Here is a 27,878-nt window from a genome sequence, read left to right as displayed (position 1 = left end):
TCTTGGAATGTCCCCTGAGCTCACTCCAGGCGCTTCCCCGGGCGACCCCACCGGAACAGAAGAAGTGGGGGGCTGAGGTCCAAGCCCTCCCTCTCCCAACAGCATCTGGAGAACGTGGCAAAGCTGCCAGAAGACTCTGGCCTGCCACCCTCAAGTCTGAGAGACTGGAGTTGGGATTATTATGGGAGGAAGGAAATAAATCGGAGAAATACAATTCCAAGGGTGTTTTCAGTACTAGCTTAAGTAGCTAACTACTACCCACCAACACAGAACATTGAATTTAAGAGTAGCAGATGCTGAAACAGCTGGAATGCTAGCAGACTGACCTCAACGTCCGGCAACATTAAAACAATTAATAAAATTACATTCATTCAATTATGTACCATGCAACCGTTAAAAACGATCACACTAAAAACCATTAAGCAACATGTAAAGATTTTACTGTATAATATTAGGTGTAGGAGAAACTTTTAAAATGGCATGTGCCCTACAACTGCAACTATGAAACGGAAATATACATACACGTGGCCAAGGAATGAAAGGAAATATGCAAAAATGAAGACTACTGCTGTGTTAAGGGTTAGGGTTATAGACGTTTTCCATCTCTCCCTCCCCAAAAATCAATGTTCCAAACATTCTGACTTGCCTTACTTCTGTAATAATTTTTTCAAGTGAGCCATTTCTTCCTTACCATAAGCATTATACATCTTGGGACCCAGATCTGGCCTAACAAAGTAGTTTGGCAGCCTCGAGGCCAAGTTCAGTTTGCCATCTCTCCTTGTGTACTCAGGCAGTGGAATGTTGGCCATCAGATCATCAAACCTAGGACAAGAGAACCATGAATTTGCAAAATAAGCTTGTGTTTCTAATATATCGTGGGATTTGATTTGTTCCTTCTACACCAAAAGGAACAATGAAAATACCTGTGCTCGTGAAGATGGAGATAGCTATCATTAACGTTTAAGATTAGCATATATCACTTCTATGTGGATTCTAAAATATGATACAAATGAACCTATCTATGAAACAGAATCAGGGACACAGAGAATAGACTGGTGGTTGCCAAGGGGGAGGGGGTTGGGAAAGTGTAGGAGTGGGAGTTTGGGATTAGCAAATGCAAACTGGAATATATAGGATGGATAAACAACGAGGTCCTACTGTAGAGCACAGGGTACTATATTCGATATCCTGTGATAAACCATAATGGAAAAGAACATAAAAAAAAGAGTGTATAGATATGTATAACTGATTCACTTTGCTGTACGGCAGTAATTAACACAACACTGTAATTCAACTATACTTCAATAAAAAATAAATTTAAAAAAACCAATATTTAAGATTAGAATTATAGTACTTATGAACAAAGACATCTTCTTTCTCTCCTACATCACACATATATATCAAAATGATCTCGAGGGCTTCCCTGGTGGCGCAGTGGTTCAGAGTCTGCCTGCCGATGCAGGGGACGCGGGTTCGTGCCCCGGTCCGGGAAGATCCCACATGCCGCGGAGCGGCTGGGCCCGTGAGCCATGGCTGCTGAGCCTGCGCGTCCGGAGCCTGTGCTCCGCAACGGGAGAGGCCACAACAGTGAGAGGCCCACGTACCACAAAAAAAAAAAATGATCTCGAATACTGCAGACAAAAATCTGAGCAACAAATTCCTGATGATAAGTAGTGACACTAAGGGATATATTATTCATTAGTTCTGAGGATTCTCTGCAAGGTTCAAGCTCAATTCAGGAAAATGGATCTAGCAATTCTGCTGTCTTGTCTAAAGCAACGATATCACTATTATACCCAACCCTAGCATGTCTGATCTCACTCCTGCCTCCACATCAGTGTGTGCACGTCTGAGTCGGCCTCTTCTCTGGCGGAGCACTACCGGGGAAGTGCGTGGAGTTTTCACTAGTGAGCCAGATTTAAAAGTCAGTAACTTCATCTTACCACCTCAAAAAAAGTTAATCCTACCAAGTCAAGGACAGGATCATCTCTCCCCTCCCCATAATCGTACCTGGAGGGCATCATATCTCTAAAATCTTCTCCTGGTGGCCAGTCCTTAAGTTTCAACACCATTGGCTCTTTTTCATTTTTCAAGCGGTCTGCAAGGTAACCGGAATTACTGAATTGCTACTGTTCATACTCAGAAACAGACCAAAATGGATGGCAAATTAGCGCTTTAAGCCTTAACAATGCAAATAAAACTTATCTCTGCAAGATCTTCATAACCTGATACATCTGATATACAAATACTATTTTTCAATATTCCCCTCCTGCAAATGGCCAATTATTTCATTTCTACGGTGCCGAGAAATCCATTCATACCCAGGAAGCAGCAAGGGGTAGCAAACTGAAGATCACCAACTAGTTTGTATTACAGCCCTGTCTTTTCTAAATGCTTATTCAACTGCTACTCCTTGAGATTTCAGCCAGTCCCTTTTGTCTATTCCACATAGGCGGTGTTTTGACAGATCCAATCTCCTCCTATACAGTGTTCTAGAAGAAGTGAGCAGCCCCCCAACTAACGAACAGCAATTTAACAATCAAAGGGCCACAGATTTTAGAAAACCCAGTTTTCTGAGGCCAGCATGAAATAGAAATGACTTACTTTGCTCAGAGAGACTGAAGCTACCTGATGTTCTGTCCAGGGACAACTAGGGCTAATAGGGCCCACTCTCCCCCGCCTCCCCATCTTCTAGGTGACACATACAGGGTTTAGTCAGAACTATTTTTTTGTAATAGCACAGTTACCCACTGCAGGTAATGTGAAGGAACTAAGAACCAAGGAGCTCTAATTGAAAAAAATATGTTGACAATTATGATTAACAGCAATGATAACTATTATTTCACTTCTTGCTGTGTTCCAGTCTCTGCTCAAGTGTTTTAACCATTTAGTCCTTATAACTAAATCCAACATCCCAATGAGATCTGGCACTATTTAATATTTCTACTTTGGGATGAGGAAATTGACATATGCCTGAGGCCATCCAGCTATTGAAATTAAACAGCAGAACTAAAACTGGAACCCAGTTTCAAACCTTATATTCATGAGGACTAACATTTGTATAGCGTCCTGTAGTCAACCGAGTCCCATAACCTAGTTTGGACAGGTGCACACTCCAGGAGACAAGAAACACAGGAAAATACGTGTACAGTGTATGTTCAGGACACCAGTGGCGTCTCAGCATGGGTGGTGTACCGGGGGGTCTGGGCAGCAGAATCATCAGTATGGAAAAGGCAGGCTGCGGTGGACTCTGGGCTGCCGTAACCATTTGCAGGCATGAGGAAGTGTGAGCCCCAGAAAGATGCAATTACCAAGCTCACGTACACAGCAAGTACATATCAAGAGTCAGGATTTGAACCCAGGCCTAACTGGAAAGCACACTGTAGTATGTGTGGCCCTCGATCCCCTTTCAAAGGACCTGCTGCCCAGACACGGCTTTGGGGTCTGCGTCAGCTGCAGAGAGCTGTCCTGCCAGGTCATGCCCTCCCTGGGGCACCAGCACCTGGAGGCCGAGGGAGGTGAGGGGATGAAGGCCCTGACTTTCCCCACTTCAGCCCAGTCTGAGACAATGAGAGGCGATGCCTGCTACAGAGCTCCCTGCCAGGCTGGCTGAGGCTCCGCTGGCCTCCGCCGCAGCCCGCCCCTCCGCCAGCCCAGTCCTGCTTCCTCCCCCATCTCAGACGTTGATCCCCAGGGAAACACCTTACGTCTGAAACCCAACCTTAACCTCTACGTGTGGAAACCCCCATCATGCCCTACTTAGAGTTAGCTATACCTTTGTTCTAAAGTTCATTGAAAGTGCGGGCCATAACCTGCAAACGTGGGTAATGGGAAATAAGGAAGCAGAAGATTACAAGGTAAAAATATGTCGTGAAAGAATGAAAATGATAAATGAGCAAAGTTGAATTACTGCGTCTAATAAGAATGAACTGGCCAAGCCCTCCAGTGCGGGTGGGAGCATGAGGCCAGGTGCCTGTGCTGACGAAGGGGTTCTTGCAAACAGTTTACTGACTGGCCAGTGCACGGAAAGGGCCCAAGCTCGGCACCAGACATTCAAGCCTCCTTACCACCGCCATGCCCCCTCGCCCGGGTGAAGCAGGCAGTGCCCCCTCGCCCAGGTGAAGCAGGCAGTGCCCCCTCGCCCAGGTGAAGCAGGCAGTGACCCCTCGCCCAGGTGAAGCAGGCAGTGATCAGGATAACGTGCGTTCAGCGGATTCACGTTCTCTGGTACTTTCAGCTCTACTTATCTTGTTAAACATAATAAAGAGGCTATATAAAACCACGAGCTTTGAGTCACAAGCCCTGGCTCTGTGCTCCCCTCCCCTTGGGCACATTTCTGTCACAGGACAGACCTGGAGCCACCTGAAGAAGAGGTGACTAAAACCTCACTCTCTAAGGAACTACAAAGCAAATTTGCCTCAGTTCAAAAGCATAAACTTTGTAAAAAGAAAGGGGAAGAGGAGATAAGACACTGATTTGAAACTCCAGAGTCACAGAAAATGCTGTCGCTGCCGCTGGAGGGCCACAGACTGCTGCTACTCCCGTGCCCCCTCCTTTCACATCCTCAATCCCCTTAAAAGGTCTTTAATACATACTCGGAACATCTTCAAATCCATCCCAGAAGTCTCCTACTGTGGCTCCTGTGATGATTTCATTGGTTCTGCAATTAACGAGGTCAACTTCCTGATTTCCAAACTCTTTCCTGAAGGATTCCGGTTTCCAAAGTTCAGTGTTCAGTTTATGATGCACCCCTGACACCATCACTGGCTAAGAGGAGAGAACGAAGACTTTAGTTTGAACTCCCCCAGCTCCGTCCCTTCACCCGAGGCAGCCCTTTCTCAAACAGCTGCTGACGTGTTTCTCTGTGGCTGGTCCCCAGTCTCAGATCCCAAAGTGACAGCTTAGTCCCCTGAGTCACCTGCTACACACACCCCTCAAACGACACTAGTGAGCTTCGAAGAGCAAGGATCACACCTTCCAACTCAGATCCCACTACTCACAGAATACCAATGCCAAGGCCCAGGGCTGGGCAGGGGGTGTGAAGCAGAGACAAAGGCAGCGAGAGCGCCCGGTCCAAAGAGGATGCTGCCTCTGGCCTGCAGCTTATTGCTAGCAGGCAGGGATATGGCCCTGGATTGCCACGTCTTTGGTTATCCAAGACAAGCCACAAATCCTGATCTTTATGTGAAAGAGCCTGACTAAAATACGGGCAACAAGTTCAACTTTTAAAAAACATTATCTAAACAGAACATGCTGGTGGACTGTATTCGGTCTGTCATTGTCATCGTGAGCAAATCTCGTTAGAACACAGGACTGAAAACAATAATTTTTTTTTGGTTAAATACATACATTTTTCTATTTGGCAATTCCCCAAGTCCTGGCCTTGTCCAAGAGCAAAGTGTTCCTTTAGTGAGGACTCCATTTGGCCCAGAAGAGAAGACAAAGATCCAGAAAACATAAACGAAAACAAGAAGGCAGAGGAGCAGGTCTGCGAAGCCACGCGTCTCCTGAACTATCAACCAAACCTTAAGACTGAACATCACTGCCCTTTAAAAAGCAGGCTCCTTCCCCTGGGAGACTACACACCAGTTCCAGGTTGACACCACATGGCTCAGGGCCACCTAAGGTTGTCTTCAGCACAAGGTTCTAATTCATGGAAGAGGGATGCCTGATTTTTATCCTATGTTGTGTAATCCCCCAAACCCCACCAGCCGTAGTCATATTCCCACTTCTCCTATTGAAGTTGATCACACAAGAATCACCAAGAGCCCAGAATGCTCTCATCAAAAATCCAAGGATGACTGATTGGAAGCAATCAGAACCTCATCAGAGAATACAGAAGACATGTCTGTGACTCACAGCCACCCTCTGCTCTAACTGTATCCACAGTAAACAATAAGAAGAGATAAAGTATATGCCATTCATAATCCAGGAAGGGGGCAGGGGAGGGGGGTTGTCAGGAGCCTACCAAAGGCACCGAGACGGGGACGTGAAGTGGGTTGGAAAGCAGCGGCCCCGCTTACCTGCCCCTGCTTCCAGCACTCCCTGAACACGTTCCAGTTGCTCTTGTTGTTGGGATCCTGCAGGCACAGCAGGCGACTGTCGCACAGCCAGTAGTGAGGGGTGTCGAAGCCCAGGATGCTGGGCTTGATGGTCAGTCCTTGCGGCCGCTTAGAGAAATCGGAGCAGGTCTTATTTTGCACCAAAGAGGCGAAGATGTCATCGAGGATTTTTGGTGTATTCTTGAGTCCATTTTCTGTCTGAATTTGAAAAAAAAAACCACGAGTCTTAAATATGTCATTTCCTACCATCAAAAAACCCATTCCTATTACGGTAGGATGAGCATACATTACATATCCAGGAAAGAAGCTAAGCCACGAGAGAATAGAAGGTAAGTCCTCTTCCTCTGCCTGACATCACAGCTCTCAAAAGTGGGTACAGGAAAAAGTGTTGACAGGTGAAAATGACCCAGCCCAGAATTCTAACCATGTGAAGCCCATGTGCCAGTGACACAGCCTCTGTACCCACGAAGGAGAGCATGGGACTCGTCCTGCTTTCTATTTCACTTTCTCCCTACTCTAACTCCAATTCATCTTTACAAGGTGGAGTAATAAACAGTAAAATAAATGCGTACCTTTCCTGCAGAGGAATTCAAGAGATTTCGGAGGAAACCAGAATTGTTGTTGCTTACAGGTGTCAAAATTGTGCTGTTAAAGGTGTGGAGGACTGTGTTGGATTTGCTCAAGGGGGGTAGGGGTGGAAGGCATTTGATTTCATTCTTTAAAATTGGCATCGTTGGTTGTTTTTCTAAGAACAAATCAAAAACATCCAGATGGAAAAGCATTCTGAAGAGGCAAATCCCTTACGAGCCTTCTACTGACAGAATTACCTGGTTTTCATTTACTAGAACCCAGAAAACTTAAGAGGATAAATGACATTACTGATTTAGACATGGATTTCCAACTGCTGTTAAAAAAATAAATATCCAGTAATATCCAAGGTGATCCTATGGTAAACTGCAGTTTTTATTTGTTTGTTCCTGGTATACAAAATACAATTGATTTTTGTAAACTAACATTGTAACTGTCAACCCTGATAGATACGTTTACAAATACAGATTCTCTTAAGACTTTTCCCATGTATAATTAGATTGCTTAAAAGTACCATCAGTTCCATCCCTTTCTTTCCAATCCTAACATCTCTTTGTTTACCTTACTGACTTAAATGGCTAAAACTTCCAATACAATGTTTAATAAAGGAGTGAAAGCAGGAATCCTTGTGTCATGCCTGAACACAGAGGGAAACTTAAAAATTACTCAACGAATGAAAAACTTCAATCATAATTTAGGATGTTTGTTGTTAGTTTTATTGTAGAAACTCATTAGATTAAGGACGTTCCCTTCTATTCCTAATTTAAGGTTTTTTTAAAAAAATTATAAATAGGCTTTGAATCTTACTCTTTTTCTGCATCTCTTCACATGACTTTTCCCCCGCTTTTTTACTGTTAAAACTACAGCTGCATTTCTGAAGCTCTGCTTGGTCACCCCGTATGATTCTTTTATTTATAGTGCTAAATTCTATTCACTGAGATGTTGTTTAGGATCTTTGCATGAAAGGAGCTGATCTGCAATTTTCCTTTCTTTAACACAGCCAGAAAGCAGAATCACCAAAATCCTAATCTAACTACCTGATTCCAAACCCATGTTCTTTATACTATCATCAAGCATCCTGAGACAACAGCACAGATGAAATAAATAAAGCTGAAGCCAGGACATTGCAACTTAGACAAAACAGGAAATACACACAGGGTTAAAGGCAGAAAGGCAAAAACCACTATTAAAACACACACGTCTCAGCCCACTCCATTCTTGCCAGACACAATCTCAACCTTACCTAGAGTTCTATCGTAAGCAGAAGTTCTCTCTCTGGCGCTGCGTGTGTGTCAGGTCTCAGGGCGACTACAGGGAACCACTTTCCACTCCACACTACTTCTAACCGCTCTGTTCTCACCGTAACTAAGGCTGCCAGGACCCTCTGGGAACAGACGAAAGTTCTCAGGGAGGCAGGAAACACTCACCCTTGTTTTCCTTGTTGACATTGCCGCTGGTCAGGTCTGCCAGCCAGTTCAAAGGAGATGTGCTGGCTGGACAGGCAGGCTTCACGCTGCTGGCCGGCTTGGACGCAGCCTCCCCACCTACAGCCACGGGCTCCAACACCAAGGGGCTCTGCTGGAGCCCGGCACCAAGAGTCGATTTTTCTCCAACCAAGGAAGTCTGTGGTGAGTGCAGAAGGAGAATCTTGCACAAGCTGAAAAATTACGTTTCCCTTTTCTTACCTTCTCCCCTAACTGCTCACCAGTAAGAGAGAAATATCCAAAACAAAACCACCTAATAGCCCTGGACATCACCACCACTGCAGTAATCTCTCAACAACAGAGCAGAACTATGTAGGAGAGATTTTAATCTTTTAGCTTTTAAGTATTACTAGTAAAAATATAAGATGCAAGTGAAGAATGTAAATACAGCAAGATATCCACCCCCACCCTCGTATCCCCATCTCATGCTTGTTCATGTCCCTATCGCTCCGTTCACCATCTTGCTTTGGAACGCCCAGTTTGTGCCCATCTCCCCTGTGAACTCACCCCTGTATCATGAATAGGCACTCAAAACCCAGTGGCTGAGTGAGTGAACGAATAAATGAGGCAAGGTAGGAAATACAGCTGTGAATCCAGAAGGAAATGGGATGCAGAAAACAGAAAATGCTCTTTTGATTTAGCATAGTGTAGTAGGCTTTAAAAATTGATGAACGTGGGCTTCCCTGGTGGCGCGGTGGTTGAGAGTCCGCCTGCCGATGCAGGGGACACAGGTTCGTGCCCCGGTCTGGGAAGATCCCACATGCCGCGGAGCGGCTGGGCCCGTGAGCCATGGCCGCTGAGCCTGCACGTCCGGAGCCTGTGCTCCGCAGAGGGAGAGGCCACAACAGTGAGAGGCCCGCGTACCGCAAAAAAAAAAAATTGATGAACAGCCCTAAAAAGAATTCAAAACATAAACTGAACAAGAACAACAAAAACTGGACAGACAGAACACACCACTTATTTTTCTATTACTTAAAAAACTGCCTTGACAACTCAGCTAGTGCGTCTATACATACATAAGAAGGAAAAAGGAGAGTCAAATTCCTGTTGTGGTCCAGGCCCTCACTCTACATGTGATATAGTTCTGTGATGCCCAATTACCAGCACTGTTTACTATTCCTCTGTTACTGATGAGGAAGCTGAAGCATATATACATCAGTTCATTTGAGCCAAAGTTATACATGCCACTGGAAAGTGGCAGAAAAAGAATTCAAATTCAGTCCTGACTACAAAGATCAAAACTCTTCTACCTATGCCGCCTTCAACACCACAGCTTTATGGAAATGTAAAATAATTTCTGATTACTAAAAGCAATGTGGGAATGATTACTGGGGTGAGGAAGAAAAAGGGAGACAGTTGGGGGGGTAGATGGGATGGTGAAGGTTAAGGGAATGTCACCAGGAAGAGGCATGTGAGCACCAAGGACATGTACATTTTTTTATGTGGAGTGAGAGCTACGTAAAGGTTTGTTTCAGGATTATTTCCTTCAATTCTTCATATATATTATGGGTAAAACATAGTTAGTAATTAAAAAATTTGTAAAGCTTATCTGAATAATTTTTACTGTGTAAAACATGAGAAGTTAAAAAACCTATACAAATTTGACAGCAACTTATTAGGTAGACTATAATAGAACAGGTTTTTGCTTTTTCAAGGAACAAAATTAAAAGCCTACTCAAAGAGGCTACAAACGAGGCCCACAAAAATAATGTGAAACTTGAGAATGGGTCTATAAAGTATCACGTGAACCACGAACTATCTCTTTCCACTGACAGCTCTCCCCATGTTCCTTTCAAATATACTACAGGAATCCTTGGGTTATTTGAAAACAGACAGACAACAAGCACAGGATGGTGAATCTAGCATAAACAGTAATACCTGTTTTATTTCTTCCTTTGAGGCTGGCTTTGAAAAGAGTTTGAACTGCCTGTTTGAACAGGGACAATTTGCCTTTATTCCCCATTTTGCTCTTACAGAATGAACAATGTCTCCAACATCATAGAGGGCTAAAAAAAAGGGCACAGGCAAACATCTGAACAAGGATATTAGGTACTTTCAACCTCAACATTACAAAACAAAAGCTTATATTTCTAACAGGATAACTTTTTTTTAGCAGCATTTTTTTTTTTTAGGGTGCTTACAACTCCCCCCTTTACGTCCTAAGTATGCCTTGCCCCAAATGTGCCATTTTCTTTCCGTTTACAAAACTATTTACAAGGCCTTTACCAGAAAGTCTGGGGACATTATTTAATACATTTCTCGACAATTTATGGTACATACTAAAATAAAGTCAGCAAGTGATCGTACTACACAAAGTAAAACCGAACTACCAGCCCCTATGATACCCAAAACACAGGGAAAGGAAAAGCATTGCACCACACAAAATACCTTTTCCAGGAATGATCTGCGTAGGCATGAGGTTCTCTGGTTCATGTATCTGGCTCTTCACACATCTCAGCCATGAGAAAGTCTTGTAGGCAGCGCCTGCAAATAACTGATTTGTAGTAATTGCTCTTTATGGACGCTGGTCCCAAAAGTTTCAGAAATCCATCAACCACAAATCAATGAAAGGCTTAATTTAAGAGTATAAGGGGCTTGGAGAAGAGTCAAGTCAGTTCTCACCCTGTTGGCAATTTTTCCTCTTCATCCGATAGCAATCCACACACACTCCAAACCCACACCGAGGACACACCCAGTGCAGGTTGAAGATGGTGGTGTCACACACATCACACATTTCTCGAACACCTTTGACAGCTCGCTTCCAAGCAACCTGTCCTACAAAAATCAATAAATCACTTAGTCTTGGGGACGAGAGGGCTCCTGAAATAAAACATGAAGTGGGAGGGGAGCTGATGCCATTCCTCCCTCTCACTGGAGTTCCCATTAACTGTTCAGCCTCCAGAGCCCATCTCAAATCCCCCACCACCGCCATGAAGCCCTCCTGGATTCCTTCAGCACTCCCATCAACTTGTATTTGTACTTCAGACTCAGGCCTCTTCACACTGTACGCAGTCAGGAGCAGTTTTACTTCCCTGTAGGAGACTAAACTCCGTGCAAGCAGAATCCCTGCTCAGGCTGTACCCTATCCCCACACCCCACCCCACCCTCCAAGGAGCTCTGCATAGTAAGTCCTGCTGAGTAAGTCAGTGAAAAAAGCAGCATTAGTTACACAAGCTGGAGTTCGGACACAAATATAAAGGAGCAGTGGTTCTTCACATTTTGGGTCATGAGACCATCTGAGACTCTAAAGGCAACACGGACCATGCTTTCTCCAAAGGAAAAATAATTGACTCAAATACACAAACCCAACCTTCAGTGCCGAGAGTCAGGTTATTCACAGATGCCCCGAAACCACTCAGACTGCCCATTAAAAAGCCCAGGGCGCTGAGGGAAACCTGGTGGGAGCAGCGCATTAACTAGTGGGGGGCACAATGGTCCAAAGTCGGTTCCGTCATAGGCCAGTGTCGGAAACTCCATTTTTAGAGCCAGGAGGGATGCAGGCACCCAGGACCGACTCATACTAACCAAGTAGCGCCAACAGACTGAGGCACGATCACGAATTCTATGAAGCAGCATCTTCTGTTCCAGTGGCCAAAGACCGAGAACTGGAGAGAGGGGCCTTCCAGGACTGGGCAGGAAAGCGTACCCCACCCCCCGACCGTGGAGGAGTGCCACATACGGCATGAGAAAGCTTCAAGGAGTAAGAGCAAAGGGAGGACATTTTCCTGCGTCACAGAAAAGCCCAACGTCTGCTGATCAGAAGACTGTTTTCTGTCTGTCTCTCTCTCGAACAAGACAGGATCAGTACTGTCACATTCGTGTTCTACGGAGAACATCTTTTCCTAATCCAGTCAGTGGTTACTTCTTTCTTCAGACTGCCCACAAAAGAAATGACTAACTTCAGTTTGCTTTAAGTTAATCCAACTGCTGAGTGAACCTCTGCCGTTTCATTACAATGTGAAAGCTCAGTGCACGATACATAGAACTTGCGGCATTTTACACATGAGATTTTATGAACTTCACCTTGGTCACTTGGATTAGACTTTTATTAGAGAGTAGTCTTAGATCTCTTAGCCACCTACTTAATGATTATTTGTCATTGAAAAGACAGAATAAATGTATAAAAGCTGAGACCTGCTTCCTAATCTCAGGATCAGAGGGTACCCCCCACCCCCTCTCTAGCGACACCTTGTGGTGGCATCTTTCAGTATCACTCACAGTGAGTTCCTCTCTCCAGCTGACCAGCTTGTCACAGAGGAAATAAAGAGGAACAGGATAATCAAATAGGCAAGGAGGAAACCTTAATCACAATTACATCTTTAAGGACACATTTTTCAGACGACTCACCTTGAGCAAAGAAAAAACATCAGTAGCTTAAAACAGCCCTTCCGATTCAGGAAGCTACTAATACATTCCAAAAGATTGTTTTTGCAACCCAGTCATTCATACACTACCTCTAGACCAGTTACTTAAGAACTTCTCTTTAAATCTTCTCTTACTTAAAAGTATACAAGAAGAAAACTTTTGTATCTCTACTGAAAATGGAAAACCAGTATCACTTGTCCTAAATAGATTATAGGAAAAACAACTTCAATACGATTCTTGACTTATCAGAGTCTCTACTACCCCAACAGAACAGTGATTACAAAGCTGCTCTCCACTTTAGCAGGACTCTGGCTGCCCGTGGAGCTCACAATCCCATACCCCACCTAGATCTGAGTTCCCGCTCCTGGGAATGTCAGTTCCCATTCCTTGGACTCTGAGAGATAACAGTGTTCAAACTTATCCAGTAAGTTACTGTTGTGCTTAGGCTAGCTTCAGTTCGTTCCTGGGGCCTACAACCAAAGTTCTTAAGCTCAGGATGTGTGGATGCTTATACTGAAACATATTTGGCTATGCAGTCTGAAAAGATATCTACCAGAGGGATGGAAAGGCTTCACTTTTAACTTGCCACCATTTGGAAAAGTTAAAATGATGGAACAAAGTGTGAGACTTAAAATGACAGATGCCCCTTGGTGCTTCTGGCTGGATACCTCACTTCTAAGGGCATACAGACAAGAGGTGTGCTGTCCTCTTCGACACCGTACCTTGAGATGTCATGAGGGAGGTCTGGCTCTAATGTGTCACCCACACTGATCTCTGTGGTTTACTGCACACCTGGCTGGAACCTCCAAGTTTTCCCTGAAAACCTTGACTCTAACAGAATCATTTTCATCTGCGCTTGTTCCCATTTTCATGCCTGGGTCCCAGCCTCCTCAGACCCTGATTCAGTAGGTCTAGGGTACAGCCTGTCCATTATCTTCTTTGAAATGTTTTCTTAAGAACCTTTGTCTTAAAATAACCCCCTTTTGGTGAGTCCACACTTGTTGGTAAGGCTATGCAAATTCCACCGCCACCTCACCTTTACCTTTCTTAACAAAAAATTTAGTAATTGCCCTGAAACAAACCCCACAGGTAGATCACTGACTTTGATGAAATCAACAGGCAGAATCTGTTACAAAAGGAAAAATGCAACTTCATTATACCAAAGTCATCTGCACTTCCGGGTGAAAATGAAATCCATACAATTAGGATTTAGGTGTCATTTAGGAACAAAAATCAAGTTGGACTCAAAAATCCTACCCCCTAAGAGATGCTCTTACTGTGTGGCTCAATAGTTGACATAGCTTCCTTTTCAGAAATCACCATTTGACAGAAGTGGTCTCCAATGTTGGCCAGGATATACTTTGCTGTGTCCAAATCAGTCCCAACAACATTTTTGGTTAAAGGCAACCACAAGCCAATTGCTTCACTGTCATACTTGTTTGGTGTTAAGAAGCCTTCTACCCGCAATACACCATGTTTGTTGAACTGTAACCTAGAGGGAGTGAAAAAATAAAAAAAGGATGTTACATACATGAAATAGTGATTTACATCTTGTTGTTACTTTTTAAATGTTATTTAAATCAAGCATTTCCTTCCCAGTTACATACATGAAATAGTGACTTACGTCTTGTTACTTTTGAAATGTTATTTAAGTCAAGCATTTCCTTCCCAGTTACATACATGAAATAGTGACTTACGTCTTGTTACTTTTGAAATGTTATTTAAGTCAAGTGTTTCCTTCCCAGTTTTCTATAATCTCCATAACTGCAGCCCCTTGCTACTTGGCAACATCAATAGAAAGATTTTTAAAACTTCCACGTTTTCCCCCAAAAGACATAGGGGGTTGGCAGGGAGAGGGAGTTGTGCTTTCCACTCGAACCAAGATCTACTCAGGTCATTTCCAAGGACAGCTACTGAACCTGCCTGACTTGGAACTTAATAGCAAGAACAGTCACAAGTCACCACAGAAGTAAACTGATAACAAACAGAAGGTGACAAATAATCTGACCAAATTTGAACACAACTACTGCTGCAAGAGTAATGCTCGGGAGGGGAAGGCTAACCCTAGACAACACTGAAGCCATGACCATACAGATCCATGAGGTATTCAACACCCTTAGGAATCCTAGCTACAAATCACCATGCAAGCTTCTGGAATACGAGGCAGTGTTAGGATGAGCCTCGGTACCTAAGAAGGTGGAGCAAAAAGCAGAATATTTTCTGCATTCTCTTTCAGCATCTTTGACATCTGCCATGTTTTTCCTAAGCTATGCAATAGTTTTGGACTTATTTAAACACAACACTGTATATCAATCTAGCTGGAGACACAGAAGTAGACATAAAACACCCAGGGAAGCAGGGTATGACTGGTATCGTAACAGTCATTGAGTCGTACAGGAGTCAGAGGAAGAAGTGCTGACTATGAGTTCTGTGGGCCTTATATGAAGAAGACTTCATGTTAGAGATAAGAACTAAGCTTGGCCTTGCAAGAAAAATGCAGGGACCTTGATTTCTTTGCTAGTCGTTGGGCAGCTGCCGCAACTTTTTTGAGTCCACGAGACACACATAAAGTTGTGGTTTAGGAAAAGCATTTGTCCAGAACTGTGTAGAATGAACTGGAAGGACACTGGGAGTTGCATAACGGATGCAAATGTTTCTGCAAACATTTGTTTGCAAAATGTTTTTGCAAATTTCTAGGAGTCCAAAGGACAGATGCAAGATTTTAATTGATAGCCCAAATTAGAGCTAGTCATAGTTCTAAAAAATAAATTTGGAAGCCATGTCAAATGGGGAGGAGATGGAAAACAGGATTTGACAACCACTGAGACCCTACCCCCTCCCATTTAATCTGCAGAATTTAATGAGAAACAAATTTGATAAGACTAATGACAGTGTCGATCTTCACTCTAAACATCAGGAAAAAAAGGCTTTACTTTTACAACCATGATATTCTTTTTACCAGAGAAGTGAGTTTGTTTGAGTTTCTAATACACTGACTTCTGTTAACAGTTATCACAGCTCTAAATGCTATACACACATATTATCATGGTGCTTCTGCAATTTACTCAGGAATGAATGGGACAAACTACCATCTAAAAAACTCTTAAATAAACTCTTCATTAAATAACGCTGAATCTGAAAGTTATCAGCACAGATATAATTATTGATCATTAAAATGCCCGTGCATTTAATTCAGTTCATCAGCAATCTTTAATCTTGATAAAACTAAAGGAGAGGAGAATAGGAAGAAATTAAAGTCAACACTGCTGTTTATGATTAGAACTAGTTGAGACTGAAACTACCTGGATCTCTGGAAAAATGTATGATATGTAAAAGCTCATCTACACCCAGAGCAACACTGCTCATTATACATCAGAAAGACCAGAAGGCTACCTTTCTCTTCACTCAGGATGGAAGAATTTAAAGAAAATTTGACTTAAAGAAAAAAAAACGCAATGTAAAAATGAAAGTTTTTGCCTATAAAAGCAGAAAAGATTTTTTAAAGATACACCGGCTGGCAAAGGTACACGGAGACAGGAATGCTCAAACCCTGCCAGTGGGCATGGATGCGGGTGCAACCTTCCTCCAGGGCCATCTGGCAGAACTTATGTATCAAAGCCTTAAAACACACACACCTTCTGACCCAGGAATGCCACTTCCAATAACCTTTCCAAAATAAATAATCAGAGATGGGGACAAGCTGATGATCATTTCTGTATTATTTTTAGTGGCAAAAAATACATAATAATCTTAACACCAACAAGGGAATTGGTTAAATGAATTTTCCAACACTGTTATTATGGGTTCTTGCATAGTTATTCAAAAGTATTTGCAAAAAAAGTTAACATGATCAAGTGGTTCCTATTACGAACTGGGAAAGTATGCACTGGAGAAAGTAAAATTCAAAACAGTATATAGGGACTTCCCTGGTGGCGCAGTGCTTTTGAATCTGCCTGCCAATGCAGAGGACACAGGTTTGAGCCCTGGTCCAGGAAGATCTCACATGCCGCAGAGCAACTAAGCCCGTGCACCACAACTACTGAGCCCGCGCTCTAGAAACCACAGGCCACAACTACTGAAGCCCATGCGCCTAGAGCCCATGCACTGCAACAAGAGAAGCCACTGCAATGAGAAGCCCACGTGCCGCAACAAAGGGTAGCCCCCACTCGCTGCAACTAGAGAAAGCCCAGGCGCAGCAACAAAGACCCAACGAAGCCAAAAATAAATAGATAAATAAATTTATTAAAAAGAAAAAAACAGTATACACAACACGCCAAGTAGGTATGCTTGAATATATTTTATGACCATGTAAACACTAAAATGCACTGAAAAGTTAACAGTAGTTATTTGTGGTGGTGTTTTAGAACCTTCAGAATTTTTCTATGTTTGTTACTTTTAAAAATAGAACTTTAGACACCAGGCCGCCCTGTGCTCCTCAGGCCACCGCCCTGCCCCACCAGCGGCTCCGGTCCCCATCACCGCACACCAGCCAGGCGGTTCCAGGGATTTGGATGTCCGTGTCTTTGAGGGACCACTACTTCACCTGCCACATGCTTGCAGGATCCTGATTCCCAGGCCGGAGGTCGGGCCCTGTGGTGGGAGCTCCGAGTCCAAACCACCGAACTAACAGAGAACCTCAGACCCCAGGGAATATCGATTGGAGTGAGGCCTCCCAGAGGTCCTCATCTCAGCACCAAGACCCAGCTCTATCCAACTGCCTGCAAACTCCAGTGCTGGACGTCCCAGGCCAAACAACCAGTAAGACAAGAATACAGCACCACCCATCAAAAAAAATGAAACGACAAAAAAATACGTTACGGACGAAGGAGCAGGGTAAAAATCTACAAGACCAAATAAATGAAGACGAAATAGGCAACCTACCTGAAAAAGGATTCAGAGTAATGATAGTAAACATGATCCAAAATCTCGGAAACAGAATGGAGAAAATACAAGAAACATTTAACAAGGATCTAGAAGAACTAAAAAGCAAACAAACAGTGATGAACAACACAATTACTGAAATTAGAAATACTCTAGAAGGAATCAATAGCAGAATAACTGAGGCAGAAGAACGGATAAGTGAGCTGGAAGGTAAAATGGTGGCAATAACTGCCAGGGAGCAGAAAAAAGAAAAAAGAATGAAGAGAATTGAGGACAGTCTCAGAGACCTCGGGGACACCATTAAATGCACCAACATTCGAATTACAGGGGTCCCAGAGGAAGAGAAAAAGAAAGGGTCTGAGAAAATATCTGAAGACATGACAGTCAAAAACTTCCCTAACATGGGAAAGGAAATAGTCAATCAAGTTCAGGAAGCACGGAGAGTATGACACAGGATAAATCCAAAGAGAAACACGCTGAGACACATATTAATCAAACTATCAAAAATTAAATACAAAGAAAAATATTAAAAGCAGCAAGGGAAAAGCAACAAATAACATACAAGGGAATCCCCATAAGGTTAACAGCTGATTTTTCAGCAGAAACTCTGCAAGCCAGAAGGGAGTGGCAGGACATATTTAAAGTGATGAAAGGGAAAAACTTACAACCAAGATTACTCTACCCAGCAAGGATCTCATTCAGATTCTATGGAGAAATTAAAACCCTTACAGATAAACAAAAGTTAAGAGAATTCAGCGTTACCAAACCAGCTTTACAACAAATGCTAAAGAACTTCTCTAGGCAGGAAACACAAGAGAAGGAAAAGAATTACAAAAACAAACCCAAAACAATTAAGAAAATGGTAACAGAAACATACATATCAATAATTGCCTTAAATGTAAATGAATTAAATACTCCAACCAAAAGACAGACCAGATGAATGGATACAAAAACAAGACCCGTACATATGCTGTCTACAAAGTCTCACTTCAGATCTAGGGACACATACAGACTGAAAGTGAGGGGATGGAAAGAGATATTCCATGCAAAGGGAAATCAAAAGAAAGCTGGAGTACCAATTCTCATATCAGACAAAATAGACTTTAAAATAAAGACTATTACAAGAGACAAAGAAGGACACTACATAATAATCAAGGGATCAATCCAAGAAGAAGACATAACAATTATAAATATTTATGCACCCAACACAGGAGTACCTCAATACATAAGGCAAATGCTAACAGCCATAAATGGGGAAATCGACAGTAACACAGTAATAGTAGGGGACTTGAACATCCTACTTTCACCAATGGACAGATGATCCAAAATGAAAATAAATAAGGAAACACAAAATTTAAATGACACATTAAACAAGATGGACTTAATTGATATTTATAGGACATTCTATCCAAAAACAACAGAATACACTTTCTTCTCAAGTGTTCATGGAACATTCTCCAGGATAGATCATATCTTGGGTCACAAATCAAGCCTTGGTAAATTTAAGAAAATTGAAATCGTATCAAGTATCTTTTCCCACCACAACACTATGAGTCTAGATATCAATTACAGGAAAAAACCCGTAAAAAATACAAACACATGGAGGCTAAACAATACGCTACTAAATAACTGAGAGATCACTGAGGAAATCAAAAAATGGCTAGAAACAAATGACAATGAAAACAGGACAACCCAAAACCTATGGGATGCAGCAAAAGCAGTTCTAAGAGGGAAGTTTATAGCAATACAATCCTACCTCAACAAAAATCTCAAACAACCTAACCTTACACCTAAAGCAATTAGAGGAAGAAGAACAAAAAACCCCCAAAGTTAGCAGAAGGAAAAATATCATAAAGATCAGATCAGAAATAAATGAAAAAGAAATGAAGGAAAGGACAGCAAAGCTCAATAAAACTAAAAGCTGGCTCCTTGAGAAGATACACAAAATTGATAAACCATTAGCCAGACACATCAAGAAAAAAAGGGAGAAGACTCACATCAACAGAATTAGAAACGAAAAAGGAGGAGTAACAACTGACACTGCAGAAATACAAAGGATCATGAGAGATTACTACAAGCCAATAAAATGGACCACCTGGAAGAAATAGACAATTTCTTAGAAAAGCACAACCTTTCAAGACTGAACCGGAAAGAAACAGAAAATATCAACAGACCAATCACAAGCACTGAAATTGAAACTGTGATTACAAATCTTCCAACAAACAAAAGCCCAGGATTAGATGGCTTCACAGGTGAATTCTATCAAACATTTAGAGAAGAGCTAACACCTATCCTTCTCAAACTCTTCCAAAATATAGCAGAGGGAGGAACACTCACAAACTCATTCTACGAGGCCACCATCACCCTGATACCAAAACCAGACAAAGATGTCACAAAAAAAGAAAACTTCAGGCCAATATCTCTGATGAACACAGATGTAAAAATCCTCAACAAAATACTAGCAAACAGAATCCAACAGCACATTAAAATGATCAAGTGGGATTTATCCCAGGAATACAAGGATTCTTCAGTATACGCAAATCAATCCATGTGATACACCATATTAACAAACTGAAGGATAAAAACCATATGATCATCTCAAGAGATGCAGAAAAAGCTTTTGACAAAATTCAATACCCATTTATGATAAAAACTCCAGAAAGTGGGCATAGAAGGAACCTATCTCAACATAATAAAGCCCATATATGACAAACCCACAGCCAACATCGTTCTAAATGATGAAAAACTGAAACCATTTCTCAGGGCAACAAGACAAGGTTGCCCATTCTCACCACTATTATTCAACATAGTTTTGGAAGTTTTGGCCACAGTAATCAGAGAAGAAAAAGAAATAAAAGGAATCCAAATCAGAAAGGAAGTAAAACTGTCACTTTTTGCAGATGACATGATACTATGCATAGAGAATCCTAAAGATGCTACCAGAAAACTACTAGAGCTAATCAATGAATGTGGTAAAGTAGCAGGATACAAAATTAACACACAGCAATCTCTTGCATTCCTATACATTAATGATGAAAAATCTGAAAGAGAAATTAGGGAAGCACTCCCATTTACCATTACAACGAAAAGAATAAAATACTTAGGAATAAACCTACCTAAGAAGACAAAAGACCTGTATGCAGAAAACTATAAGACACTGATGAAAGAAATTCAAGATGATACAAACAGATGGAGACATATACTATGTTCTTGGATTGGAAGAATCAACACTGTGAAAATGACTCTACTACCCAAAGCAATCTACAGATTCAATGCAATCCCTATCAAATTACCTATGGTATTTTTCGCAGTACTAGAACCAAAAATTGCACAACTTGGGGATTCCCTGGTGGCGCAGTGGTTGAGAGTCTGCCTGCCGATGCAGATGTTGCAAGTTTGGTGCCCCAGTCGGGAAGATCCCACACGCCGCGGAGTGGCTGGGCTCATGAGCCATGGCCGCTGAGCCTGTGTGTCCGGAGCCTGTGCTCCGCAACGGGAGAGGCCACAGCAGTGAGAGGACTGCATACCGCAAAAAATAAAAATAATAATTTAAAAAATTGCACAACTTGTATGGAAACACAAAAGACCCCGAAGAGCCAAAGCAATCTTGAGAAAGAAAAAACGGAGCTGGAGGAATCAGGCTGCCAGACTTCAGACTATACTACAGAGCTACAGTAATCAAGACAGTATGGTACTGGCACAAAAACAGAAATATAGATCAATGGAAAAGGATAGAAAGCCCAGAGTAAACCCATGCACATATGGTCACCTTATCTTTGATAAAGGAGGCAAGAATATACAATGGAGAAAAGACAGCCTCTTCAGTAAGTGGTGCTGGGAAAACTGGACAGCTACATGTAAAAGAATGAAATTAGAACACTCCCTAACACCATGCACAAAGACAAACTCAAAATGGATTAAAGACCTAAATGTAAGGCCACTATAAAACTCTTAGAAGAAAACACAGGCAGAACACTCTATGACATAAATCACAGCAAGATCCCGTTTGACCTACCTCCTAGAGAAATGGAAATAAAAACAAAAATAAACAAATGGGACCTAATGAAACTTAAAATCTTTTGCACAGCATAGGAAACCATAAACAAGACGAAAAGACAACCCTCAGAATGGGAGAAAGTATTTGCCAACGAAGCAACTGGCACAGGATTAATCTCCAAAGTATATAAGCAGCTCATGCAGGTCAATATCAAAAAAACAAACAACCCAATCCAAAAATGGGCAGAAGACCTAAACAGACATTTCTCCAAAGAAGATATACAGATTGCCAACAAACACATGAAAGAATGCTCAACATCATTAATCATTAGAGAAATGCAAATCAAAACTACAATGAGATATCACCTCACACTGGTCAGAATGGCCATTATCAAAAAATCTACAAACGATAAATGCTGGAGAGGGTGTGGAGAAAAGGGAACCCTCTTGCACTGTTGGTGGGAATGTAAATTGATACAGCCACTATGGAGAACAGTATGGAGGTTCCTTAAAAAACTAAAAATAGAACTACCATACGACCCAGCAATCCCACCCACTACGGGCATATACCCTGAGAAAACCATAATTCAAAAAGAGTCATGTACCACAATATTCATTGCAGCACTATTTACAATAGCCATCACATGGAAGCAACCTAAGTGTCCACTGACAGATGAATGGATAAAGAAGATGTGGCACGTATACACAATGGAATATTACTCAGCCATAAAAAGAAAAGAAATTGAGTTATTTGTAATGAGGTGGATGGACATACAGTCTGTCATACAGAGTGCAGTCAGAAACAGAAAAACAAATACCATTTGCTAACATATATATGGAATATATAACATATATATGGAATCTCAAAAAAAAATATGGTTCTGATGAACCTAAGGTCAGGACAGGAATAAAGATACAGATGTAGAGAATGGACTTGAGGACACTGGGAGGGGGAAGGGTAAGCTGGGACGAAGTGAGAGAGTAGCATTGACAAATATACACTACCAGAAGTAAAATAGATAGCTAGTGGGAAGCAGCTGCATAGCACAGGGAGATCAGCTCGGTACTTTGCGACCATCTAGATGGGTGGGATAAGAAGGGTAGGAGAGAGACGCAAGCGGGAGGCGATATGGGGATATACGTATGCATATAGCTGATTCACTCTGTTATACAGCAGAAACTAACACAACACTGTAAAGCAATTATACTCCAAAAAAGATGTTAAAAAAAAATGGAAGTTTATATTTTTAAGCTTCTTTGATTTAAAAAAAAAAACCTGAAAAGGAGAATGAGAAGGAAAGAATGTGTAATAAGATCTAGATTCCTAAATCCACAGATTAAAAAGTGTAATCTGTACTCTTTTCAGTTTTAGACTTACTGTTGCTAGGAGAAGAGGGAGAAAAGTACACTATAGGGCCCAGGGTATCTCAGCTTTTCCCCAAATGGCTCACCTCCTGAAGTGAAAGAAGCGGCAAAACACGGGCGAGTCTTTCTGCTGCTCCTTATCCTTTCGGAGGCTGTCCAAGCGACACTCCCGGCACTTGGGCAGCTGCGCAACGATGTTCACGCAAGAGTCGTCCTGCACAAAGGCCTCACCGCTCTGCTGCAGCTTCTTGAGTTTGGCTGGGTCTGTCAAAACCGACTTCCGGGATGGGGCTAGAAAAAAAGATGAAGGAAAATGGGACCTCAAATTTAAAAAGTCACATCAATATTTGACTGAATTCTATTCAAAAGGTCAGTTTTCCCAAAGGGAGAACTCCTCTTCTCAATTACTGGTTCAACTGTAGTAATTTCTAAAAATGGCTTAATAGAAGACAACTATCAGAACAATTGGAAGTTTTATTCTCTTTATAAAATACATCTCATTTGGTGAGTCCATTTGGCAACTTAAAACCCCAGACCCACAATTCCAAGTTAGTGCATACCTCTATTCACAACCCTAGGTAAGAAGAACGCTTCAACAGAGGACCGCGCGGGAGTCAACTGTGTCAGTTTTCACACTCAAAAAGAATGGTTTGAGATGTGTTTTCCAAAGCATTCTGCAAAAGCTAACCATTCCAAACGTCACAGGCCCCCTGGCCTATAAGAGTAATCCTCTAAATGCTTCTAGGAGATGCCACTTGACCCTTGACATATCTTCTATTTCCTTCACACATATGTTCCATTCAAGATTAAGAGCATTGGCTAAAGAGAGGATTTTGATTCTAAGTAAATGCATGTTTTAAGTTTTAACTTGTAATGGGCAGGTGAACTTGAAAGGAAAAGTTAAGATGGTTTTTAAGAAAAAGGGAGACAAAAATAGAGATGTAACATTAAAGAGCAACCACTGTGTCAGACCAAATAACATAGAAAGGAATCCATTTCTATGTCAAGAGCCTTAAGGTATACAGTGGGCCCTCTACATCCGTGAGTTCAACCAACCATGGATTGAAAATACTACACGACCTGTGGTCGGCTGAATCTGCAGATGCAGAACCTGCAGATGGGAATGGGAAGGCTAACTGTAGGGGACTGGTGCATTTTGGGTATCCACAGGGGGTACTGGAACTGATCCCTCTCAGATACTGAGGGACTGTATTTCATATAAAACCGACAGAAGGCGGCGGAGGGGAAGATGGCGGAAGAGTAAGAGGTGGAGATCACCTTCCTCCCCACAAATACACCAGAAATACATCTACACGTGGAGCAACTCCTACAGAACCTACAGAACCCCTACTGAATGCTGGCAGAAGACCTCAGACCTCCCAAAAGGCAACAAACTCCCCACGTACCTGGGTAGGGCAAAAGAAAAAAAGAAAAAACAGAGACAAAAGAATAGGGACGGCACCGGCACCAGTGGGAGGGAGCTGTGAAAGAGTAAAGGTTTCTACACACTAGGAAGCCCCTTCGCGGGCAGAGACTGCGGGAGGCGGAGGGGGGAGCTTCGGAGCCGTGGAGGAGTGCACAGCAACAGGGGTGCGGAGGGCAAAGCGGGGAGATTCCCGCACAGAGGATCGATGCCGACCGGCACTCACCAGCCCGAGAGGCTTGTCTGCTCACCCGCCGGGGCGGACGGGGCTGCGAGCTGAGGCTTGGGCTTTGGTCCGAGCGCAGGGAGAGGACTGGGGTTGGCGGCTTGAACATAGCCTGAAGGGGTTAGTGCACCACGGCTAGCCGGGAGGGCGTCCGGGGAAAAGTCTGCACCTGCCGAAGAGGCAAGAGACTTTTTCTTCCCTCTTTGCTTCCTGGTGCACGAGGAGAGGGGTTTAAGAGCACTGCTTAAAGGAACTCCAGAGACGGGGGCGAGCCGTGGCTAAAAGCGCGAACCCCAGAGATGGGCGCGAGCCACGGCTAAAAGCGCGGACCCCAGAGACAGGCGGGAGACGCCGCTAAAAGCACGGACCCCAGAGACGGGCGGGAGACGCTAAGGCTGCTTCTGCCGCCACCAAGAAGCCTGTGTGCGAGCACAGGTCCCTATCCACACCCCTCTTCCGGGGAGCCTGTGCAGCCCTCCACTGCCAGGTTCCCGGGATCCAGGGACAACTTTCCCGGGAGAACGCACGGCGCGCCTCAGGCTGGTGCAACGTCATGCAGGCCTCTGCCGCCGCAGGCTCGCCCCGCACGCCGTGCCCTTCCCTCTCCCCCGGCCTGAGTGAGCCTAGCCCCCCAATCAGCGGCTCCTTTAACCCCGTCCTGTCTGAGCAAAAAACAGACGCCCTCCAGCGACCTACACGCAGAGGCGGGGCCAAATCCAAAGCTGAGCCCCTGTGAGCTGTGAGAACGAAGAAGAGAAAGGGAAATCCCTCCCAGCAGCCTCAGAAGCAGCGGATTAAAGCTCCACAATCAACTTGATGTACCTGCATCTGTGGAATGCATGAATAGACAACGAGTCATCCCAAATTGAGGAGGTGGGCTTCGAGAGCAAGATCTATTTTTTCTCCTTTTCTTCTTTTTGTGAGTGTGTATGTGTATGCTTCTGTGTGAGATTTTGTCTGTATAGCTTTGCTTCCACGATTTGTCCTAGGGTTCTCTCCGTCTGTTTTTTGTTTTTTTTTTAAATTTTTTTCTTAATAATTAATTTTAATAACTTTATTATACTTTACCTTCTTTCTTTCTTTCCTTTCCTTTCCTTCCTTCCCTCCTTCCCTCCTTTAGACAACGAATCATCCCAAATTGAGGAGGTGGACTTTGAGAGCAAGATTTATGATTGTTTCCCCTTTTCCTCTTTTTGTGGGTGTGTATGTGTGTGCTTCTGTGTGAGATTTTGTCTGTATACCTTTGCTTCCACCATTTGTACTAAGGTTCTATCCGTCCCCCTTTTTTTCCTAAATAATTATTTTTTAATTTAATAACTTTATTATACTTTATTTTACTGTATCTTTTCTTTTTTCCTTCCTTCCTTGCCTCCTTCCTTCCTTCCTTCCTCCATCCCTCCCTCCTTTCTTTCCTTCTTTCCTTCTTTCTTTCTTTCTTCCTTCCTTCCCTCCTTCCTTCCCTTCTTTTTTTCTTCCTACTTCTACTAATTCTTTCTCTCTACTTTTTCTCCCTTTTATTCTGAGCCATGTGGATGAAAGGCTCTTAGTGCTGCAGCCAGGAGTCAGTGCTGTGCCTCTGAGGTGGGAGAGCCAACTTCAGGACACTGGTCAACAAGAGACCTCCCAGCTCCACGTAATATCAAGCGGCGAAAATCTCCCAGAGATCTCCATCTCAACACCAGCACCCAGCTTCACTCAATGACCAGCAAGCTACAGTGCTGGACAACCTATGCCAAACAGCTAGCAAAACAGGAACACAACCCCACCCATTAGCAGAGAGGCTGCCTAAAACCATAATAAGTCCACAGACACCCCAAAACACACCACCAGACGTGGACCTGCCCACTAGAGAGACAAGATCCAGCCTCATCCACCAGAACACAGGCACTAGTCCCCTCCACCAGGAAGCCTACACAACCCACTGAACCAACCTTAGCCACCGGAGACAGACATCAAAAACAACGGGAACTACGAACCTGCAGGCTGCCAAATGGAGACCCCAAACACAGTAAGATAAGCAAAATGAGAAGACAGAAAAACACACAGCAGATGAAGGAGCAAGATAAAAACCCACCAGACCTAACAAATGAAGAGGAAATAGGCAGTCTACCTGAAAAACAATTCAGAATGATAGTAAGGATGATCCAAAATCTTGGAAACAGAATAGAGAAAATGCAAGAAACATTTAACAAGGACCTAGAAGAACTAAAGAGGAAACAAGCAACGATAAACAACACAATAAATGAAATTAAAAATACTCTAGAAGGGATCAATAGCAGAATAACTGAGGCAGAAGAACGGATAAGTGACCTGGAAGATAAAATAGTGGAAATAACTACTGCAGAGCAGAATAAAGAAAAAAGAATGAAAGAACTGAGGACAGTCTCAGAGACCTCTGGGACAACATTAAACACACCAACATTTGAATTATAGGGGTTCCAGAAGAAGAAGAGAAAAAGAAAGGGACTGAGAAAATACTTGAAGAGATTATAGTTGAAAACTTCCCTAATATGGCAAAGGAAATAGTTAATCAAGACCAGGAAGCACGGAGAGTCCCATACAGGATAAATCCAAGGAGAAATACGCCAAGACACATATTAATCAAACTGTCAATAATTATATACAAAGAAAGCATATTAAAAGCAGCAAGCAAAAAACAACACACAAGGGAATTCCCATAAGGTTAACAGTTGATCTCTCAGCAGAAACTCTGAAAGCCAGAAGGGAGTGGCAGGACATACTGAAAGTGATGACGGAGAAAAACCTGCAACCAAGATTACTCTACCCAGCAAAGATCTCATTCAGATTTGATGGAGAAATTAAAACCTTTACAGACAAGCAAAAGCTGAGAGAGTTCAGCACCACCAAACCAGCTTTACAACAAATGCTAAAGGAACTTCTCTAGGCAAGAAACACAAGAGAAGGAAAAGACCTATAATAATGAACCCAAAACAATTTAGAAAATGGGAATAGGAACATACCAATAATTACCTTAAATGTAAATGGACTAAATGCTCCCACCAAAAGACACAGAGTGGCTGAATGGATACAAAAACAAGACCCTTATATATGCTGTCTACAAGAGACCCACTTCAGACCTAGAGACACATACAGACTGAAAGTAAGGGGATGGAAAAAGATATTCCATGCAAATGGAAACCAAAAGAAAGCTGGAGTAGCAATTCTCATATCAGACAAAATAGACTTTGGAATAGACTATCAGATGAGACAAAGAAGGACACTACATAATGATCAAGGGATCAATCCAAGAAGAAGATATAACAATTCTAAGTATGTATGCACCCAACATAGGAGCACCTCAATACGTAAGGCAAATACTAACAGCCATAAAAGGGGAAATCAACAGTAACACATTCATATTAGGGGACTTTAACACCCCACTTTCACCAATGGATAGATCATCCAAAATGAAAATAAATAAGGAAACACAAGCTTTAAATGATACATTAAACAAGATGGACTTAATT

The 27,878-nt window shown here is 42.7% G+C and overlaps 1 protein-coding gene across 1 annotated transcript in view; it reads right to left on the bottom strand.

Moving 5' to 3' along the window:
- Window positions 1-27,878, bottom strand: part of KDM3A (lysine demethylase 3A) — a 63,873-nt gene that overhangs the window by 6,731 nt on the left and 29,264 nt on the right. Inside the window, exons 11-21 of the mRNA XM_082852334.1 lie at window positions 22,828-23,032; window positions 13,777-13,991; window positions 10,757-10,909; window positions 10,523-10,618; window positions 10,013-10,140; window positions 8,078-8,273; window positions 6,635-6,807; window positions 6,024-6,260; window positions 4,596-4,767; window positions 2,011-2,098; window positions 692-822 (exon numbers count right to left, since the gene is read on the bottom strand). Of these exons, the coding sequence (XP_082708460.1) occupies window positions 692-822; window positions 2,011-2,098; window positions 4,596-4,767; window positions 6,024-6,260; window positions 6,635-6,807; window positions 8,078-8,273; window positions 10,013-10,140; window positions 10,523-10,618; window positions 10,757-10,909; window positions 13,777-13,991; window positions 22,828-23,032 (1,794 nt within the window). The remainder of the gene's footprint in view (window positions 1-691; window positions 823-2,010; window positions 2,099-4,595; window positions 4,768-6,023; window positions 6,261-6,634; window positions 6,808-8,077; window positions 8,274-10,012; window positions 10,141-10,522; window positions 10,619-10,756; window positions 10,910-13,776; window positions 13,992-22,827; window positions 23,033-27,878) is intronic.

This window comes from Leucopleurus acutus (genome assembly GCF_964270905.1).
Source record: "Leucopleurus acutus genome assembly, chromosome: 12".
NCBI classification, from domain to species: Eukaryota; Metazoa; Chordata; class Mammalia; order Artiodactyla; family Delphinidae; genus Leucopleurus; species Leucopleurus acutus.
Note: the sequence above shows the minus strand (reverse complement) of the source record. Positions and strands in the feature narration are given on the sequence as shown.